Source organism: Rhineura floridana, chromosome 1, assembly GCF_030035675.1.
Source record: "Rhineura floridana isolate rRhiFlo1 chromosome 1, rRhiFlo1.hap2, whole genome shotgun sequence".
Taxonomy (NCBI): Eukaryota; Metazoa; Chordata; class Lepidosauria; order Squamata; family Rhineuridae; genus Rhineura; species Rhineura floridana.
Window position 1 is genome coordinate 145,938,097 of NC_084480.1, and position 22,353 is coordinate 145,960,449.

The 22,353-nt window shown below is 45.0% G+C and overlaps 1 protein-coding gene across 2 annotated transcripts; it reads left to right on the forward strand.

Moving 5' to 3' along the window:
• Positions 1–1,609: 1,609 nt before the first annotated feature.
• On the forward strand, positions 1,610–22,057 carry DUSP4 (dual specificity phosphatase 4). 2 transcript variants are annotated; one of them, XM_061635311.1, is made up of 4 exons: positions 1,610–2,804; positions 13,338–13,474; positions 18,418–18,637; positions 20,959–22,057. In XM_061635311.1, exons 1-4 carry the CDS (start codon positions 2,138–2,140, stop codon positions 21,342–21,344), a joined length of 1,410 nt encoding a protein of 469 aa, XP_061491295.1. In that variant the 5' UTR covers positions 1,610–2,137; the 3' UTR covers positions 21,345–22,057. The 2 variants fall into 2 exon arrangements, with proteins under 2 accessions (XP_061491295.1, XP_061491305.1); XM_061635321.1 differs by lacking the exon at positions 1,610–2,804 and adding an exon at positions 3,737–3,807.
• Positions 22,058–22,353: the final 296 nt, after the last annotated feature.

Genomic DNA, 22,353 nt, shown 5'->3' on the forward strand with positions numbered 1-22,353 from the left:
TAAGCAGCTTTCATTTGTCTGCTGCTGTTGCTGTGTGGTTGAGTGTCCTTTTGTCCTCCTGCATCACCTTTCCAGCTAAGCTTATCTCTAGCGCCTTAACTAAGTATTTTTTATGCTGGGATCTCTCAATCTACTAAAGAACCAGCATTAAGAACAGTTATGACCCTTTAAGGCTGCAACCCTGTGGACACTTCTTGGGACAAACACCCCCCCCCCATGTAGTGGTGACTTAGTTTTGAATAAACTAGCAGAGTCTCTAGCCTCTGCTGCAGAGGATTGCATTGTACGACTGCAATCGCCATGCACACTTTGGCAAAGAGCATTTCTGAGTTAATATGCTTCATACGCTATCGTTGCTGGACTTTTCCAAGTTCTCCCTGCTCACATAAACTGCTCCTATCTGAAGTTGTTGGGCAACAAAACAAAACAAAACAAGAAACCCTACTGGGGCCAGTGTCTGTGATCTTCTCTACCTCGCCAACAGTCGTCCGAGGCTGAAGTGGCCTATATTGTGTTAGGTTTGCGGTACAGGAGCCGTGAGAAGGGGCTGTGATGCCATGCTGCCTGGGTAGCCCGCTCCCTCACTGAGCCTCCAAGGGAGTTGATGTTGAGCTTCTCATTTGCTGTCCCTGAAAAATATGCTGAATTATTCCATGCTGAAAAGACGCCATGACATCATTGCGCATTATTTTATTAAATGTCAACATATTGCAATTTTTTTTTTTAAAAAAAAGTCATTGACATTTTATAAAACACAAGGACAAAAACCACAACAGAAGGCCTTGAAAGGAATAAATCCAGTCATGGAAGACGAAGATGTTAACATCAAAAAAGCGTCAAACAAAAGCTGGTTCATTGTCCCAAAATGGATCTTCAAAGTTGCAATGATCTTTGATGGGAGGGCCAGGGGGTGCCCAGTTTGCAGCACCCATACTTTCACTTGTTGCCTTAAACTCTAGAGGCCTAAAGTGCATTTTGGATACAAATGTATGTAAGGGGAGGCTGACAACCCTTTTAAAAGAAAAGAACAGTTCGGGTAACTGAGCTGATTACCTTTTCAATTCCCCATTCCATTTTGCTCCCAGAAGCTTTCTCCCATGCAGTAGTTTTAAAACAACAACTACTACTACTTTATTTACAGCATTTAATAGGTATTTCAAAGGAGTATATAATAAGATACAAGACCAACAATATAAACAATCGGTCAGATATTATAAATAGTTTAAAACTAGAACACAGTGACTAATAAACAAAAAGTTGCTAAAGGCTGCAATTCCAACTATGTCTACTTAGAAGTAAGTCCCATTGAATTCAGTGGGACTTACTCTCAGGTAAGTGGAGTTAGGATGGCACTCTAACCCAGGAATGTTGCGGGGAAGGGCGTATTTTATATGCATCGAAAAGTCGATATTGACGACTCATGTCTGATGTCAGCGGGGAACGTATTTGACAGATGGAAGGGTTAATTGTTCCTTCTCTCATTCCCATTTGCTTCCACTGGAAGCGGATTTTCCCCTCTTTTAAAAGGGTCATCGGGCTGCGTGGTACACTCTTCAGGCTTTTTGGGGGGGGGGGGCTGTTCAAAAATCACAATTTCAGTCTACACCAAAGATTTTATTTTTAAGTCTAGGATATAATTTATAAAAGGAGACAAGCATGTTGAGAAAAGCTTGCATCCTACAGACACACTCATAAGAAAACCAGAAATAGCTGTAGTTTCCTGTCGTGTACACTCGGTCACAAATCCGTCAGGTCATGTGCGCAGCGACCCTTATTAACTGGTCTTCCTTCCTTACAAAGAATAAGGCAAACCTGTATTGTAACAGCACGCAGAATAGGTGCCGAGGCGGCGACAGCAGCAGCAGAAACGTCCTTGGCGGGTGGTACCGGATGACAGAGAAAAGCCGGAAGCCGCCAGTTCAATGCCGGGTGTTCCCCATCCCCTTTCACAAAGCCCGGGGTTGCTGGCAGTCGCAGAGCCTGCTACGACAAAGAAGGCGCACAAGCTCTCCCTTTCTTTCTTTTTCATGAATGAACGCGAGCACAAGCGTCGGGGCATCGTTTACATTTCTCTCATTGTGACGTCGGCGGCGGGCTTCGTTGCGTTCCATTATCAGCGAGAGAAAGCAAGTATTCAATGGGGCCCGACGGCGGGGCGAGGGAAAGCCGAGACGGGAGGGCGGGGCGAGATAGTAAAAGGGATCCTCCTACGCACTGCGGAGGGCGCCCGGGTAGCACTACCACCGGCAGTAGCAGTTCCATTATTAATCCCTGTGCTGGAGCCGCCGGTGTTGCGCGTAAGCGGAATGTACTAAGGCCGTGGCCGTTACCGGGGCAGGAGAAGGCAACCTGCGTGGCGGCGGCGGCGGCCATGGTGGAGCTCCGAGAAATGGACTGCAGCGTGCTCCAGCGCCTCATGTACCGGGGCGACTGTAACAGCGGCGGCGGCTACAACCAGGGCGGCTCGGCCTCCACTGCTCCCACCGGCCACGCGGGAGGAAAGTGCCTCCTCCTGGACTGCAGGCCCTTCCTAGCTCACAGCGCCGGCTACATCCGCGGCGCGCTCAACGTGCGCTGCAACACCATCGTCCGCCGGCGGGCCAAAGGCTCCGTCAGCCTGGAGCAGATCTTGCCGGCCGAGGACGAGGTACGCTCCCGCCTCCGCTCGGGTCTCTACTCGGCCGTCGTCGTGTACGACGAGCGGAGCCTGCGGGCCGAGTCTCTGCGAGAGGACAGCACCGTGTCGCTGGTGGTGCGGGCGCTGCGCAGGGACACGGAGCACACCGACATCTGCCTGCTGAAAGGTGAGCCGGCCGCTCGGTGGAGGTGGGAAGGAGGTTGCTTCTACTTCATCCCTGCCGCCAGTTGGAGAGTTGGGCGAAACCCTCCAACCGAGTGAAGAGCGTATAAATCCCTGAAATCTCATTCCGTTTATGGCTCCTGGGGCTTGACCCTGGAGCTTCTCTCTAATGCCTGTAATTATCTGCTCGTGGAGCATTAAAACCAAAGTGCCTCTGAGCATGTGTTGCATTTCTCCCCCCCCCCCCGATCCCTTTCCAAACGTGAGGTGTGAAAGAGCATAGTTCCCGACCTGGCTTGCACCCCAACAACACTCTCTGGAGACGTTGTTGGAGTTGTGGTTCATTGTGGTTCTCCAGCCCCTCGCCAAACTGGGCGGCGACCCCCGTCAGAATGTGGGAGTATGAAGAGATTTTTTTCGGCAGAAACCAGCTTCCTTCTACAGCGCATCCAGCTCCGTGCACTCTTCGTATGCTCTTCCCGGGCCATCTTTAGTAGCCGTGAACTGTTCTGTCCGGTGGGAGGGGCGCCACCCTCATTTCCCCCCTCCCTGATCCTCTGGTTATGTGTGAAATTGCTTTGGGAATACGCAAAAAAAGGAGAGAGGTACTTGCTGCTGCCCCTCTTCCCTGTCTCTTTAGAGCAGCCTTCTTCACTTCCGTCCCAGCCAGGGAGCCGGGGAAGTCTGTCGGATGGGCCATCCTGATGTGGCCTTTGGGAAGCAGCGGGGTGGATTGTATGGGGAGGTTGTTTCCTGCTCATCTGACCTACCAGCTGGGGGGGAGTGAGGGTGTGTGAGAGAGAGCGAGAGAGAAGGTTGCCGGTGACCTTTTGAACTACAAAGGCCTTGGGTGGGTGTAACAGGAAGAGGGTGGGAGCTCTTTATTGTCCCGGGAATGGCTTCTCCTTTGGTGAGGCTTAGGAATGTATCCTCAAGGTGAAATGAATAATAACAAAAAAGAAGAAAGCCACCCTAAAGGCCATCCATGCCCTTCGTGCCATGCCCAGGTGTGTGTGTGTGTGTGATGCGTGTGTGCCCTCTGGAAGGAGTCTTGTACTGATTTCTTAAGAAAAATGACTTTTGGTGCCACCAGGTGTTTACTGAATGCCGGCTAGAAGAGGGTTTTTAAATTTTGCAAACATATGACGCTGCCTTTATAATCCTGGTCAGCGCCCAACCTTTAATGGGGACCATATTTTGAATTCAGCAAGGGCTGTGGAGAGTCTGGGAATGTTTTTTACCTCCTCTCCCCCCAGCGAGAGACAGAGGGCCCTGGCACAGGTCTCCCCTTGGTGCATTTCAGCTGCTCCTGCCCAGTTGTCTGTCACGCCTTGTGGACCTCTGCTGCTTGCAGAATGCTTTTGTGACTGAGATGCATTAATAGTGAAGGCCTTGGAGGAGGAGCTATGTTGGGGGGCTGATTTGGCCTCTGGTTGCGTATGCCTACTTTCTGCTTAGTTGGGTCCAGTAGTCCATTCACCCCAGTATTGTTGCCTTTTGACTGGCAGGGGCTCTACAAGGTTTTGGTCAAAGGTGTTGCCAAGGAAGCTGTGTGCTGCGCCGCTGAGCTCTCTGTGTTTGGAATATTGTGATGTACTTCTGAGCCATTCCTTTTTTGAGAGAGAGACAGAGATAGGCTAGCGCTAGTCAAAAATAAAGACATCAAGCAAGTGGCTTGGAAATGTTGTCTTGAAGCTTGATAGTCTGCAACAGGTGTGAGGAACTTTTGGCTCTCCAGATGTTGCTGAACTACAATTCCCATCATCCCTGGCCATTGACCATGCTTTCTGGGGCTGATGGGAGTTGTAGTTGAGCAACATCTGGAGGGCCAAAGGTTCCTCATCCCTGGTCTGCAAAGAACAAGCAGCAATGTTTTCTTCCTTTCTGTTCCCTCAGGGGTGTTTGAAAAGTTTCCGATTAAAAACCTATCTTTAAAATTTATAACATAACTGGTGCAATTATTATCCTCTGTGGTTGCAAAGCAAGTCAGTATATAAAGCTATGTGATGCAGTATGTCCAAATTACTAGTGATTTCTTTTAGAGTTTTCCCTGCATCAGTTTTCACTGCTGAAGAGGCAAGCCAATTTTCAGTCTTACATGTTAGCATTTAAAACTGAACAGTGGGCTCGCTGCTGTAGTATATGGTGGAAACGGTAAAACCAAACGAACTCTTTTCGAGGTTCGTCATTTTTCTCTCGTAGTTTTCATTGTTGTGTTGGGGAACACTTGAGTGTATACTGGAGGCTATGAACATAAGAATAGCCTGCTGGATCAGGCCAGTGACTCATCTAGTCCAGCATCCTGTTCTCATAGTGGCCATCCAGATGCTCTTGGGAAGTCCACAAAAGCAGAACCAGAGTGCAAGAGCACGCTCCCTTCCTGTGGCTTCCGGCAACTAGTTTTCAGAAGCATCCTGCATCTGACTATGGTGGCAGAGCACTGCCTTCCTGGCTAGTACCCATTGATAGCCTTATCCTCCGTGAATTTGTCTAACCCTTTTTTAAAGCCTCGCAAGTTGGTGGCCATCACTGCCTCTTGTAGGAGCGAATTCCATAGTTTAACTATGCACTTCATGACGTACTTTCTTTTGTCTGTCCTGAATCTTCCAGCATTCAGCTTCGTTGAAGGTCCACAAGTTCTAGTGTTAGAAGCGAGGGAGAAAAACTTTTCTCTATCCACTTTTTTTGTGCCATGCATAATTTTATACACTTCTATCATGTCGCCTTTGCTTCGCCTTTTCTCTAAACTAAAATGCTGCAACCTTTCGTCATAGGAGTTGCCCCATGCCCATGATCATTCTGGTTGCCTCTTGGTGGTCCAGGGGCTGGACATTTGACTGCTCAAAAATATTTGCTCAAATGTTTTTGAAATTCTTTACAGTTACTCTATTAAAGTTTAAAATTTTTAAACAATATTTGACTAAATCTTTAACAAGCAATCCTTTAACATTTAAATTGGGATCACCAACCTTTCTTTGGCCAATGGACACATTTGGATTTTTGAGTGAGGTCCATCGGTGCTACCCCCTCTGGTCACTACTTTCCCTTAGATCAGCCCCTCTTTAGATCAGAGCGCAAGCATGTGCACACCCATTTTCTGTCCTTGCCATTCCAACTGTTCTTGGTAAATGTCATATCTAGTAGAATTTAGAAGTGAAATAGGAAGTGGGAAAGAACACCACTCTAACTTCCTCTTTCAGCTCCATGTACTTTTCAGAGGAGAAAAAGGTAGCCACCCTCAGCAGCTCCTAATCAGGGGGAGGGGGCTGGCTTCATGGGGGCCACAGGAAGACCTTAAGGGTGTCATTGTGCTCATGGGTTTCATGTTGGTGACCCCTGATTTAAATCATCAATAGTTAGTATTAGTATTGATGCTAATTACAAAAACAAACAGGTTGTTATGGTGAAATGAACTACCTTCTAAAAAAAAGTGATTAATTGTTATAATTTTTAGCAGTGTTAGGGAAACTGTCTATAAATACAAATGATTTACTGAAGAGTTTGCCTTTGGCTTTTATCCTTGAAAATTACGGTCACCTGTTGTTGTTGTTGTTATGTGCCTTCAAGTCGATCATGACTTATGGCGGCCCCATGAATCAACGACCTACAATAGCATCTGTCAAGAACCACCCTGTCCAGATCTTGTAAGTTCAGGTCTGTGGCTTCCTTTATGCAATCAATCCATCTCTTGTTTGGCCTTCCTCTTTTTCTACTTCCTTCTGTTTTTCCCAGCATTATTGTCTTTTCTAGTGAATCATGTCTTCTCGTTATGTGTCCAAAGTATGATAACCTCAGTTTCATCATTTTAGCTTCTAGTGATAGTTCTGGTTTAATTTGTTCTAACACCCAATTATTTGTCTTTTTCGCACTCCATGGTATCTGCAAAGCTCTCCTCCAACACCACATTTCAAATGAGTTGATTTTTCTCTTACCTGCTTTTTTCACTGTCCAACTTTCACATCTGTACATAGAGATCAGAGTTCCAAAATTAAGAAAGAGAAATAAAGTCATATTATACAGTGACAACTATTAAAAAACAAAAGTCAATTTTGAAAGGAACTTGTGCTGAGTAGGCAGCCTGATTCTTCAGATATGAGGACTCCTTGGGTTATTTGACACTTTGACTACTGTCAAGTAATAGGCACTGTTTGATCAGTCAGCTGACCACTGTGTTAATCAGAGGTGATCCAATCACTTTTTAAGGATTGGATCACTGTTTAAGGATCAATGACCTAAAGGTGATAGATTTGTCACTTAACCCATGAGTCAACCAAAGTGGGCTGTTAGTTTACCACCCCACTGAATTCCTGTCTTTTGACTCAGTATGAAACCGAATCTTACTGAGTGTACCATGTGCCTGTGATTGATGGGAAATTATGAAAATGTGACAAATGAATGAAAAATAATGGAAAAGCTTACAACAATCCTATGCACGTCTAATGAAAATGTTTGGGTGGTAATAACGACAGATCAAATGGGGAGGGATTTGAAAAGTTCCAAATTTTCCAGACTAATTTCCATTAAGCAACACCACATGGAGGCCTCCCTCCTCACTGTGTGGTGCACATGCATATATGTATGCTTCTCAGTGGTATAAAGTTTAAACCAAGTATGCCCTCTGTCTAGCAGACAATTAAATGGGCCATAAGAATTTAGATAAACATCACCAGGCATGGATTTTATCTTACCTCAAGAGTAAGCTCCACTAAACTCAGTGGGGCTTGCTTCTGACTAGACACGTATGGAATTACACTTCTGTAGGTTCCATTGATTGGTGTGACTAGGAAATTAAAGCATATTGAATCTCATTGGAATAGGTGGTTTAATTGGTGCTATGGATTGATGCAGCCTTCCGCAACCTGGTACTCCAGTGGCCTTACTGGCTGAGGCTAATGGGGGTTGTAGTCTGAAAATATTTGGAAATGTCAGGTTGTGGAATGTTGATGTAGTGCTTCTGATGTGGAGAGCTGGTCTCTTTGGTTTTGGGGTGCTTTATTCTGTCTAAATATGTATATTTGTATATTAATATTGGCAAGTGTGAGCATATGTTATTTTGATATGGTGATTTTTTTACTGTTCATACTTTGTTCTAAACATTTATGCTTTTTATGGCTAAAAGAAATTAATCAAAGTGAACTGAACATATATTTTCTGCCATAAGAAACCAAGCACTTATATTTTAAATAACAAAAATTTAAATATCTGCTGCCTGGTCAATCAGGGATATCTTTCTACCCAATCAAAATTTAATTTTTGTTGTTTGAGCTATTATTTATTTATTTATTGCATTTATATACCGCCTCATAGCCGAAGCTCTGTGGGTGGTTTACAACAATTAAAAACATTAAAAACAAGTATACAAATTTAAACCATACCAAATTAAAACCCATAGGCAAGTTAAAACACATGCTATTCAAATGCTGTTTAAAATGCTGTTAAAAAAATGCCTGGGAGAAGAGGAAAGTCCTGACCTGGGGCCAAAAAGATAACAGTGTTGGCACCAGGTGCACCTCGTCAAAGAGATCATTCCACAATTTGGAGGCCCCCACTGAGAAGGCCCTCTCCCTTGTTGCCATCTGAGCTTCCCTCAGAGTAGGCACCCGGAGGAGGACCTTTGATACTGAGTGTAGTGTATGGGTGGGTTCGTGTTGGGAGAAGCGTTCCATCAGGTATTGTGGTCCCAAGCTGTGTAAGGCTTTATAGGTTAAAAGCAGCACCTTGAATCGGGCTCAGAAACATACAAGCAGCCAATGCAAGCGGGCCAGAATCGGTTTTATATGTTCGAACCGTCTGGTCCCTGTTACCAGTCTTAATTGATGAAACAGTTACAGCCTTAATTAATACTTTTGCTAGTAATCAAGCAAGGCTTTAAAAAAAGGTCTTTGGGGTTGCCACCCAATCTGAAATCCTGGAAGCAGAGTGGTGCCTGAATAAGGCTGAGTGGTTTGGTATGTGGTCTGCCTGGGCTGGGACTAGCAAAATCCGAACTTTTAATGCACATTTGCCCAGTACGTATAATATATGCAGGGCACAGAATTCAGCTTTTCTGGATGCAGAATTTGATCTTTAAGTGTGTAGCAATACACACAACCCTGTTTATATCTGCATAAATTCAAGGACTTGGTTTTTAATTGAGGGGTAAATGGAGTAGATAGATTCTCTTGAATATTTGACTGAATAAGTTTTCCTTATTCAGGTCAATGCATTTTGCTTCTAGTAAAAGATTTATCAACGGCACTATTCACTATGAATGCTGGCCCCAGAAACCCTGGGGGAGGCTGTTAGAAAATTTATTATACTTTGAAAAATAGACTACTATGTTTTCAATGGCTCTATTGTACAGATACTTCAAGGTGAACTAAAGTTTGATGTTGGCATCTAGGAATTCAAAATATTTATTCTGTTGTGCGCAAGGCTGGCAACTAAACTGTTTGTTTTTGTAGGCACTAAGGAATTAATACATATATTTCCTAGCTGAGAAATGTCTTTGTTTGTTGCTTAATTGAAGGCGCCAGCCTAGCTAAGTTCTGTTGTGATTTCTCCCACTGTTTTAAGTGGGATTTAGGGGGCAATCCAACTTACCCTTCTCCGGGCTGGGGTGAGTTGGATGCTGTGGAACCCTGGTTGTGCGGGAAGGCTCCTGGCTCTGCCGGCAGCACCCCTCCACCGCAGCAGAGATATGGCTCCCACAGGAATGGCCAGCCTGCTGGATGGAGGCCTGATGGAAGCTGGCGGAAGGCCCTGAAAATGGGGCGTTCCGAAGGCATTTGCGGGGAGGACTTGTGTGAGATCCTTCTCGTGTTGAGACCCCTCCCCCAGGTCCCGATCCCCCTTCAAACTCCGCCACAATTTATTTTATTTCCCATTCAGGCCTACGGAGAGTGCTTACTGCCTGGGAGGCCTGTTTGCTGGAGCCGGTGCTTTCTGGCTGGCTCATGCACACGGCTCCCAACAGAACCAGCGTTCAGCCAGGCTGGAGGATCCAGCGGAGCTTTATGCTGCCTCCTTCCCCACCGCCCCCCCCCTTTGCTGGCTGCCCGGCAGTTTGATTGCTCCCTTAGAGGAGTTGTGACTTGACTTGTCCCAGTAGGTTCACTGAGACTAAGGCCCCATCCGCACCATACACTTAAAGCAGTACCACTTTCTTTACAGCTGTGGCTTCCTCCAAAGAATCCTGGGAACTGTAGTTTGTGAAGGGTGCTGAGAGTTGTTAGGAGCAGGGCTGTGCAGTCAGAGTTGTGGAATCGGAGTCGGGAGCAATTTTGGGTGGAGTTGGAGTCAGCAGAAATGTTCCGACTCCGATTCCGACTCCTTCATAAATGGCAAATGTATATTAACTAGTCATAACACATTTACTGTAGTAAAATGGTAGCACAAGGCATTTCATCACCACCACGTGAATCCAGAGCTTGGAAAAGTTACTTTTTTGAACTACAACTCCTACGAGCCCAATCCCTGGATTTGGATAGATAACAGTGTGTGCAGTCTGTGTACCGCTTTTTAACAGCAAAGCTCCTCAAAGCAGTTTCCAGAATAATTTTTTTTAAAAAAACCTATGAACAAATACATAAAAACTCGATCAGTTTAAAACAAAACATGTAAAAACAGCAACCAGGAAAAAAAATCTACCCATAAAAATCTAGCCCCCGAAGGCCAGGATGACATGTCTTTATCTGGCTATAAATGGAGGCAACAGGAGAAGACAAGTGGACCTCCTGGGAAAGGCTGGGGCAGCAATGAAGGGGCTGTATTTCATTGGAGTCTCTGTCCCCATCCCCTGAAAATGGCTTTTAAAGCCCTCAAACATGCGAAAGAAGACCGCCTGAGCATGTTCAAAGTACTATTAAATGCATTACGCTTCGGTCGGTAATTAACATATTTTTTCCTCTTTACGTACAGATAAGCATGTGTAAAATCCATTGGGACATTTGTATACTTCATCATAATATTACAATTGATATTTAAGTTTCTTTTTTGTAATCTGAGGAAAGGCTTTGATAGATATTGCTACATATTTCCCTGATTCGCATGACATAAAAATCATACCACACTATACAAAAATAAAACATTAATTTTAATGATGTAATTAAACTTTATGAGAGTGGTAAACCTCCTCTGAATACTGCTTACCATGAAAATCCTATTCATAGGGTTGCCATAAGTCGGGATCGACTTGAAGGCAGTCTATTATATATATTTTAATTAAACTTTAATTCATTTAAGCTGGTAAATCCATTTCCCCCCCATGGTTATTTCCTGTAGCTTGTTGTATCAGTTACAGTTCCCCTGTTTTTGGTTATATTACCAGGGAGCATCCCTCCACCAAAGTGTCTCTGGGGACTCGGTGATGGGCCATGCTGGGGTTGGCAAATTGGTGGCAGCAGAAAAAACATGTGGCAGGCCACATGGTCTCTGCAAGCAGGGCTGTGGCCTTTCCTGGTTGGGGGTGAGCATTGGGGGGGTGGGGCTGTGTATTAGTAATGTGTCCCTCCCCCCGACGGGTGCCAGCCCTGGATTCCTGCTTTGCCACCCCTCCACCTCCTGCTTGGCTTCATGAGCCTTCTCCGCCCTGCCCCTTGTGGATAATTGCTGCATGGTCCTATGGGCCCCTAAGGAGGTAAACCTTCTCTGATTTGGAGTTAGAAATGCAGCTGTCCAAGTAGAACAAGAGGTGGGCAACTTCTGGCTTCCGGGCCACTCATGCCCCTCCAAGGGGTCCAGTTTGGCCCATGAGACCATTTTCACTGCGCCCACCAGCTGACATCAGCTGGTGGGTGGGAGGATAGGGTTTAATTCTGCTTTGGCTGCACGAACAAGATCCCGCAGTCAAGGCAGCAGGATTTAATCCCCACTCATCAGCTGAGCAGAGGTTAAACCCTGTGCAAAAGTGCTCAAACAGGAGGCTGGGGGCTGTCTTAAAGTCTTTTCCAAGTTTCCCCATGCTACCCTCAAGTGGTCCTCAATTGTAGAGTGCAAGGGTTTTTCCTAGCTGGGCACCCCGTCTACTAGCCATGTCATAATGATGCTTTGGATTGACAGGTGGGTGGCCCTGCCCACCTGTCAAATTTGTTTTGCGAGGCAGATCCAGACAGGGATCTGGTCTGTGGAGCCAAAAAGGGTCTCTGCTCCTGAAGTAGAATCTTGCACATTTTTGCAGGATGTTTGTCATACCATCTGTTTGCGTTCCCATTCTCTTGCCTGCTAGTGCTGCCACCTCCCTCCTCGCCTTTCCCTTTGGTCCCTCAGCATTGTGGGCCAACAGCTTAAAAAACCTCTACAACTCCCAAAGTTGCATTTGTAAAGATAAAAATCTCAGCAGGTGAGCTAAGAGCTCATTTTGTTCAGCCAAAACCACAGCCAATAACCAGGAAGGTGCAAGATCCATGATGTAATTTTTACTTGAAGATGCCAACATGGAGTTTGAAAATTTATTTATTTATTTGTTTAGTTTAATTTAAAATATGAAGAATTCCAAGTCCTCAGTGTGGTACATTAAAATTAAAATCAAACTTTAAAAGGGCTTTTTATCTGTGGGGAATAACGACTTTTTTAATGTTAGACATGCATTTACTCAGCTTGGATTTCGGACTATTCCTACAGAATATCTGAGTATTTTTTTTAATAGGCCAATAAATGACCATCTTTGTGTTTGTGGGTCAGGCCATATAAAAAACATTGTGCACAATATATTTTGCCGTTTATATAGTTCACCTAGGGATAGGTGAATTTTACTCATTTCAGAATTTTCTAGGAGGTCAGTCGGGCAATTTCAAAATTAGATGGTTGCTAGCCAGTGTAGATGAGCTTGTTACCTATAGGGTAGCTTTATATTCTCCAGCAGTGAGGAAATTATAGGCTTACTTATTTGACCCAGATCTGTGTTGACTGCCATGGAGATATTTTTAAAATCTGTAGTTCTGAAAATTGGTATGTTAATTTATGGATTATCTTGCTTTTACCTCAGCCCCCCCCCCTTCTGTCCAGTAAGTTGACTTTCTCTTGGGGCAAATTAGCAAAACCCTTCCGCCCCCCAAAGCTATAAGGCCTGTGCTTTCATTGTACAACCAAAATTATGTTCCAATGGATTTATCCAACGTTCACTTTGACGTCAAGAACAAGTATGTTGAGAATAGATTGTCTTTTGCTGGACATTTTTTATTCTTTTCAGAAAAGAAACACCAAATTGAGGAGACGATGATAAATGGTAATGGCTAAGGCAGGGGGGGAGTATCAACAGTACTTGCAGAGATTCCCACCCCCCTGCTCCCATATACACACTTATACATCTGCGGCTACATGTGTCAGGCTTATCTTTCATTAGCACAATTTTAAAGAGTTCATTTGTGTTACGCTTATATCCCACCTTTCCTCCAGGGTGGCATACAACCCATCCTCATTTCATCCTTGCAACAACCCTGTGTGGTAGGTTAGGCTGAGAGATCGGGATTTGAACCCTGGTCTTCCAGGTTCTAGTCCGACATTGAAACTGCTACACAACAGTGGCTCTATAATACGTGGCAATGTCTTTATCTTTCAGGTGGCTATGAAAGATTTCACTCGGAATATCCGGAATTCTGTGCAAAGACAAAGTCTCCTACTATTGCATCAACTCTAGCCACTGCAGAGTATCTCGAGCATAGCTGCAGCTCCTGTGGCACACCGCAACATGATCAGGTTGGCCTTTCAGTGCTTATCCCCTTTTAAATCTCTCACTCTTGTCAAAAGCTAAACACTTTGATAATTTGGCAATATGAATTCAGTCTAGTGGGTTAATGTATTATCTCTGGGAATCAGAGCAACCTGTTTGCTCTGTCACAAAAAGAACAGGTGGTTGTTTAAAAAACAGGATTTCTGAGCATCAGGCCCTAGATAACCTGTTCTCCCAAGGAGGATTTTAGAAGTGGGTGATGGCCTGGCTAACCTTGGAAGTGAAGGGGTAGCATGTGAACATAAGAGCCTGCTGGAAGAGGCCAATGGCCAGCCTAGTCCATCCTGCTCTCACAGTGGCCAACCAGATGCCGATGGGAAGGGCAAAATCAGGACCTGAGTACATGTAGTATGTGACTATAGTTCTCCTCCCCCCCCCCCTTTTTTGTGAAATAATACACTAGTGTGGTATTCAGATGTACATAGTGATGCACATGTGCATCTGGGTTGGATTTGAGCATGTGGCTCTCAATCCAGGAAGGAAAATGTGCAGAAGCCTGTTTCTGTGTACAGGGTTCCCTTGTTGGATGAAGATGTCAACCATTTTGCAAAGATGGCTAAAATTAATGGGTCTAGGTTAGTCGGGTTCATTAATTTCTAACTCTTCAGCATGACTAATGTTAGATACAACCCGTTATTATGTGTTGGGTGTTATCAGCATGCTGATAGTGACACACGTAATTCAAGAGTCAATGGTTTTTGTGTGTATGTTTGAACTTGGTGAACTTGCTTTGCCTAGCAGTGGAGCGGTGATAGCGTACCTGGTTGCAATCCAGATGTTATTTATTTATTATTATTTATTTATTAAATTTATTAGTCGCCCATCTGGCTGGCTGTCCAGCCACTCTGGGCGACGTACAAAATAAAAACATACAAATCCATTAAAACATTAAAAATCTCAACCAATGTAATAAAACCTAACCCACCCCAAAAGCCTGTCCGAAGAGCTAGGTCTTCAAGGCCCGGCGGAAGCTCATCATAGAGGGGGCATGGCGGAGATCATTTGGGAGGGAATTCCACAAAGTGGGGGCCACAATTGAAAAAGCCCTCTCCCTAGTTCTCACCAGTCTAGCTGTTTTAACTGGTGGGACAGAGAGAAGGCCTTTTGAGGCTGATCTTGTTGAGCGGCATCTCTGATGATGTTGGAGGCGCTTCTTCAGATAGACTGGGCTGAAACCATATAGGATCTTAAAGGTCAGAACCAACACCTTGAATTGGGCCTGGAAAACAACCGGTAACCAGTGCAACTTCTTCAGCACTGGAGTGATGTGATCTCGCCGGCAGCTGCCTTTAATCAGGGAAGCCGCCGCATTCTGTACCAGTTGCAGCTTCCAGACTGTTTTCAAGGGTAACCCAATGTAGAGCACATTACAGTAGTCTAGGTGAGAGGAGACCAGGGCATGTACCACAGATGGGAGCAGATGGTTGGGAAGGTAGGGGCGCAGCCTCCATATCAGATGGAGTCGATACAGCGCCTCCCGGCTCACAGCTGAGACCTGAGCCTCCATGGACAGCTGGGAGTCAAGAATGACCCTCAGGTTGTGGACCTGGTCTTTCAGGGGCAATTGTACCCCATTGAGCACCAGGTCAACATCCCACAAACAGTACCTCGGTTTTGTCAGGGTTCAGCTTCAGCTTATTCCTTCCCATCCAGCCACTCACCGACGCCAGGCACTTGGATAGGGTTTCTACAGCCAACCTCGGTGAAGGTTTGAATGAGAGATAGAGCTGCGTGTCATCAGCATACTGGAGACACTGCAGCCCAAATCTTCAGCGGCTTTATATAGATGTTGAACAGCATCGGGGAGAGGATGGAGCCCTGTAGCACCCCACAAGTGAGAGGCCAAGGATCCGAAACCTCATCCCCCAGTGCCACTCTCTGGTACCTATCAGAGAGGAAGGAACGGAACCACTGCAATACAGTGCCCCCTATGCTTAACCTCTTCAGGTGGTCCAGAAGGATACCTGTGAGGCGTCCTTCCCTGGCTCTCCCTGTCAGGTTCCTACCTGCGCGTGGTTACTGCCTGTCTCTAGGCACCACCAGGGACTCCACCAGTCCGGACCGCACTCTCTTCTGGTTTACCTCCCCGCTCTAGCACAGATCTCAACAGATCCCCCTGCTAGGCAACCACCAGTAATGTCCCAATACTAGTATTCCCAGAGACTCTGAATACTGGTATTGTTATTCTCTTCACCGCTGCCACCATTTGTTACAGTTCCCCTTCAGCCTTGGTCATTACCTTACCCTCCCTTCTGGTCTGTGAAACCCCAGCCAAGGATCAGGCCTTTGGTAAACCAAATTAAGTATTTATTACAGATAACAAAGCTAACAAGATTAACAAGATTTCTTCTTAAGGCACATAAGCATATGGTTTTACTCAATACTAATCTGAACTCCACCTCCCTCCTGGTAAACAACTCTCTAAACCCCACCAAGCAATCCACTCTTTCTCTTCTCCCCCCCCAGATTCCACTCTCACTCTTCCTTTTATACATTCAGCCATTTTAAACACTCAGCCTATCATCTCGCATTCTACTGCCCAGTCACTCCCCCTCTTTCACTCCACTTACCATGTATCTTCTAAAACAACAACACTTACCATATATACATTAATATAGGAACATCACAATACCGTGGTCAACGGTATCAAAAGCCGCTGAGAGATCCAGGAGGACAAGGAAGGTGCATTCGCCCCTATCCAACGCCCTCCTCATATCATCCACCAAGGCGACCGAGGCCGTTTCAGTCCCATGTCCAGGCCTGAAGCCTGATTGAAATGGATCCAGTTAATCCGCTTCCTCCAAATACATTTGCTGTGTTGTGGACTACACCTTCCACCAGCCCCAGCCAGCATAGCCAGTGGCCAGGGAAGATGGAAGCTGTAGCCCATGACAACTGGAGGGCACCAGGTTGGCTACCTAGGGAGGAGAAATTCCCAAGCCTTGTAGGATTCACGTTTCACGGAAACAAAGAATCTGCAAGTGTAGTTGCAAGGTTCAAAAAGATCAAAATTTTATTAGATTAAGATTTTCAATGAAGAGGAATGTAAAAAAGTATAAAATGGAGATATATCTTGGCAAAAACATACTAAATAGCTCTAACTTCACTTAACTTTGTTCGAGGCATACACATCATTCTGCCAGGAACAGATACCAAGGTTGCGTAGAAACTTCTCTTGCTGTGAGCAAGTGATAGCATAGTGACGTATCTTCTCAGAGAGCCATATGCCCAAGACCTGATTAGCCGTTGCGTGTTCATCATTACTCAGCAAACTAAACTAACATTTGCATCTCTTAATGCAATTCAGAGCGATATTCCTGTGGCACCCACTTTTGCACTGTCATTTTAAGCCTACAGAGTATAACACATGATATGGCCAATATAATTCAATCAATCAATATTCATTTCGGTCACCGACCAGCCAGACCAATATGATTTTAAACCATACCCACCCTCCAAAGGTTTCAGAGGAAAAGTTGGGGTCCCACAGTAACATCAGAAAGCTTAAAATGTGGCATTATTGTGAATGTCCAAACTGTGGTGTATTGAGAATCGGTAGGGAACAGTGAAGGTGGGCAGTTGCCTACTTGTCACTGTTGGCAATCCATACTGTAACTTGGTTTTGGATACTCAGCAGATGTCTGTGAAGCTCATTAATCCCATGAGCATTGGCAATCTGTCTTTTGAGTTTAGGTGCAGTCACGGGCTGCACGTGTTACAGGATGCAGCAATTTTGCAGAAATGCGGGAAACGCACAGCATTTGGTAACAGTTGTAGAATACACCATTCTGAGAATCTCACTTCCTCTCCTTTTAAAAAGTAAAAACCATAAGTTCCTAGTCCATGCGATTGGGGGTAAAACTAGGAAGGGTGGGTAGTGCTTGTCTGTTTAATATAATCTTAGAAGATGGACCAGGGCTTAGCAGAGAGACCAGCTGCAAGGCTTGGGGTGTCCCACGTGGCTCTGTGCCTTTCCCTCAGGCTACCAGGAGGAACTGAAAAGTAGGCAAATTGGTTTAATCTGCATTATGCACTTAGGCAGGCTGTAGAGTCCAGCTTTCTGTGGCTCAGTATTTGGGTTGCTTTGTTGCAGAATTTTTGTTCTTTTTTTTATACACAACCCTGCCTTTGAACAATGCACACAAAGGATTTGCTACTTCCCTTCCCCATCACAACAGTTTCCCAAATTTATGATATCTATATGCTGCTTTTTCAAAGTGGGGAAAAACTTTAAAAAATCATAGATAGCTAAAACTAATGCATGAGCGCACATGCACACACACGCATGCACTCCTTTTTTGGAGCAGCAGCATCCAGGAATTAAAGAGGTGAGTTCGGAAAGGCTGAGTGTAATTTTAAAAAGTTTGGGTTTTTTTTACCTGTCTCTGGAAAGAAACAAATCGGGTTAGAGAAGCAGACCTCCCAGTGAAAGGCATTCCACATATATCCAGCCCTAGTAGTCTGAAAATGGTTGTGGTAATGCACACCTTTACTACAGGAAGAAATGGGGACAGTAATCACAGTAGTTACCCTATTGGTCCTAGCAGGTCCCTTTTTCCTTTGCTGTGTCATAACCCTCTTTCAACAAGCCTTTTAAGTTGAGACCTATCCCAGTCTGTGTCTGTGTTAGAATTGCTTTTAATATGTTTTCTTTAATATTATGTTTTTAACCCCTTTTTTTTAAAGATGTTTTTAAAGCTTTTTTAAAAAGTTTTTAACATTGTTTTGTTTTAATGTATTTTAAGGTCTTTTTATGATGTTTTAAAGCATTTTTAGTGTTTCTGTTTGCCGCCCTGGGCTCCTGCTGGGAGGAAGGGCGGGATATAAATTAAATAATAAATACATAAATAAAAATAAAATAATTCCTCCTTTCTTTCATTTTTTGCTTGCTTGTCCTTCCTGGGAACAGGGTGGCCCAGTGGAAATTCTTCCGTTCTTGTTCCTTGGCAGCGCGCATCACGCTGGTCGGAGAGAGATGCTGGACACATTGGGAATCACAGCCTTATTGAATGTTTCATCGGACTGCCCAAACCACTTTGAAGGACATTTTCAATACAAATGCATTCCCGTGGAAGACAACCACAAAACGGACATCAGCTCCTGGTTCATGGAAGCGATTGAATACATAGGTATGTCCGTACCTTTTTGGGGTAAATCATGGTTGCTAGATGGTGAAGCACGGTGGGTGGTGCACAGGTTATTGGACACAGGCTTCAGAATCAAAGCTTTTTGAACCTAGCTCTGAATTGTGGAGCAAATGTTCAAGTCTGTAGCTACTAGAGGAAAATCTGAGGTGACCTCAGGCCACATTTCATGTTCTGCTTGGGGGCTCAATAAGCCTCCTGGCTTTGCTCCCTGTTTGGGGGTGTTGCCAAACACCTGTCAAGTTCTGCAGGCTCAGTCTAAGGTCATGATTCTTTTATTGACTTACGGGGGCAAGCTGCTAGGCCCAATCGCTGTACTGATATATTTTTTTAGGGCATCGGAGGAACCAGGAGGCCTCTTGTTCTCTGATGCCTGCCAAGAAGCTGCTGAAGTCAACCTTTCCCTCTGGGCCAAATGCCACCCCCCAACACTTAAAAAAAAAAGTAGTAGTCAGGGATGATAGAAGTTGGTTTGGACACAGTTCTGCCTTGGCACAAAAACAAACCCTTTGTTCGTGATAAGGGCTCCTACTGGGAGGAAGGGCGAGATAATAAATCAAATAGATAAATAAATAAATAAAATTATTAGGGATGCAGTTGAAATTTGTATTTCCTGGTTTGGAAACACAGATTTGGGTGGATCACAGTGATTAACTCAAATACGAGGTGAGCATTATGCCCTGAAAGTTCTTCTCTGGCTTGGCTTGAAATTGGAGGTGGAGAAGGTAACCCTCCTCCTTCCTCTCTACCTGCACACACACCTCTAAATTCCCCCCTCTTCCCCCACTCTTACTTGCTACTCTAGCAGCGGCATTTTGTGGATGCAGCTCCTGTAATATAAATGTTTGCTGCAGAGTGTTTGTCCAGCTATAATCAGAGCTGCATAAACCACATTAAACAAACAGATTCTCAGGCACTCTGACAGCAAAAGTTGAATTCTGAGACTTGTGTGAGTCTGCAGAAAATGTTACAAATTGGTTCATGCAAATTTAACTTATTTGCATGATCTCTTATTATATACAACTTACTGTCTTTCTGCTCAAGGAGCTGCAGCCCCATCCCTAGCCACTGCTAAATCTTATTCAGCCTTTTGCTTGGCTTCAGAAATGTCACCAATTATTGCTCATGCTTTTTCAAGTATATCTTTGCTACCTAAAGATTAAAGCTATGTTATTTTTTTAAAAGAAACCACAACCCCACCACAATCCTGTAAACTGATATTCTCATGAAGATGAATTCTGCAGCAAATCCACATTGTGCACCTTTTCTGTATGGTTGCAGAATTGTGGTACAGTAGGGCCCCGCTCATACAGCGGGTTCCGTTCCGGACCCCAGCTGTAAAGTGGAACGCACTGATGTTAATGGTGCGCATCGCACGAAAATGACGTCAAAATGGCATGCGACGGGAAAAAACCACCGTAAAAGCAGAACAAGCGCCTTAATGCGGGGACTTTCCCTAATTGAAAGCCGCCGCATTAGCGAAGCGCTGTAAAGCGGAGCCCTACTGTATGTACCACTAGGGATGTCAAGAGAATTTTGGTCCAGGGTGGAATTTGCTACGAGTTCCCCCCTCCCCTTCATGTTGTTGACCCAATCTGTGGTTTAGTCTGCAGATCTCCTAACCTTTCTGAAGGCTGGATCAAACTAAGGGCTTGATCTCTGTTTTCTCTTGTTTTAACACTGTAAAGCTCCTTGGAGCAGCTCCAAACCTTGGCATCTCTGCTGCACTGGGTAAAAATGTTTTTTAAAAAGGGTTTGGGAAGTGACTGCATAGGTTTCCTATGTAATTGTGCATAGAGCCATTGTACGTACAAAAAATGGCTGCCCCATCAGTACAACATGGGGACAGCCATCTTTTTGGTACATGGAATGGCCCCTTTTACATAGTCACTTCCTGTTTCATGTTTTAAAATGTTTTTTGCCCATCACGGCAGAGGTACCACTCCTTGAAGCTGCTGCAAGCAGCTTTAAAAGAGAGAGGAAGTGCTCCATTCATCTTGTATTTGTCTATGGTGGTGTTTTGTGGGTGATTGTGTTTGAAAAAGATTTCCCCAGAATTATCCTTTAAAATCTAATTCTGTTGAACACTCTAATTCAATTTCGCAGCTATAACCATTATTATTTCCATATTTACACAAAAATCCACATGGGAAGGAGGTGGGACGTACTTTAAAATGTGGGCATGGGGTAGCTCGGGATGGATTTGTCCATCCCTGCCTGCCACATAGTCCTGGCTGTATGAGGGTTGCACCTGGGCTTGGTGTTACTCGCCATGTCTGCTTACCCCTCTACTCTGCTCTCCCCAGACTCCGTGAAGGCCTGCCATGGCCGTGTCCTTGTGCACTGCCAAGCTGGCATCTCCCGATCGGCTACCATCTGTTTGGCTTACCTGATTATGAAGAAGCGAGTGAAGCTTGAGGAAGCCTTTGAGTTCGTCAAGCAACGCCGGAGCATCATCTCTCCCAACTTCAGCTTCATGGGACAGCTGCTTCAGTTTGAGTCCCAGGTGCTGGCGACATCGTGTGCTGCTGAGGCTGCCAGCCCTTCGGGAACGCTGAGGGAAAGGGGGAAGAGCTCCTCCACACCCACATCCCCATTTGTCTTCAGTTTCCCAGTCTCTGTGGCTGTACATTCCACTCCTGGCAGCCTTCCTTACCTGCATAGCCCCATCACCACCTCTCCCTCTTGCTAGAGTTAGGCCTCTGTGGGTTGCATCCTGAAATGACAAAGAACAGAAGCTGGCAACCCCACTGGCCACCAGTAATGGCAATAAAGTACTCTGCCCACCCAGCAGCCAATCAGCATCCATCCAAAGACAGAGCAACTACCGAGCAGCCAATCAGAATCCATCCAAAGACAGAGCAATAATGGTTGACATTGCAGTTGGAATGGAACCTGGGGGTGGGTAGGGAGGACGTTCCAGCATGTCCTTTCTTGGCAAGATGTCTTACCTCATTTTTTAATATATATAATATATATATATATATATATATATATAAAAGCTTGAAATTGTGATGTGTTAGTGTGTGGGGTGGCAGGGGAAGAGAAAGACACACAGCTTGATGCAGAAGGACAGATTTGTGTACATTGCCCATGTTGCTGCACATCTGGGTGTATTTCCTTGCCCAGGTGCTTCATGATGCTCTCATGATGCCTGCTAGAGTGTGCATGCAGGATTTGAGGCTATGGTTTCCAGAGTGACTGGATTTTGATTTCTAGATGGGTTATATGACAAATTACAAATTGCTGCTATAGTTTTTTGGTTTTTTTACAAGTCTGGGTTCATTTTGTAGGAATGGAAAGGAGTGGGTGTTATCTTGTGAAGCAGTTCTTAGATTCCGTAAAGGCAACTGTGGAAAAAGCTCTGACTAAAAATAATCAAATAAAAAATGGTTTCTATTTTCACTGAGCATAACCAACACGTTTATTTAGGAAATGCTGGTGTGGAGCTGGACTTTGAATCCCCTACCCTTTCAGTGGGGATTTCCTCCTGGTTGGCACTTTTGGTTACCTGCATAAGCAGTCCTCTTCCTGCATGCATTTGCAGTAAAAAAATGTCTTTAGCCCTGGATTGGATTTTTGGGGTCCTGCTTGTATGGATCTGTCTCTCTGGTCCTACAGAGGAATAAGCGACCACAGCCTTCACAAACCTAGTGCCCTCCAGATGTTGTAGACTGCACCTCCCATCAGCACTCTTTCCA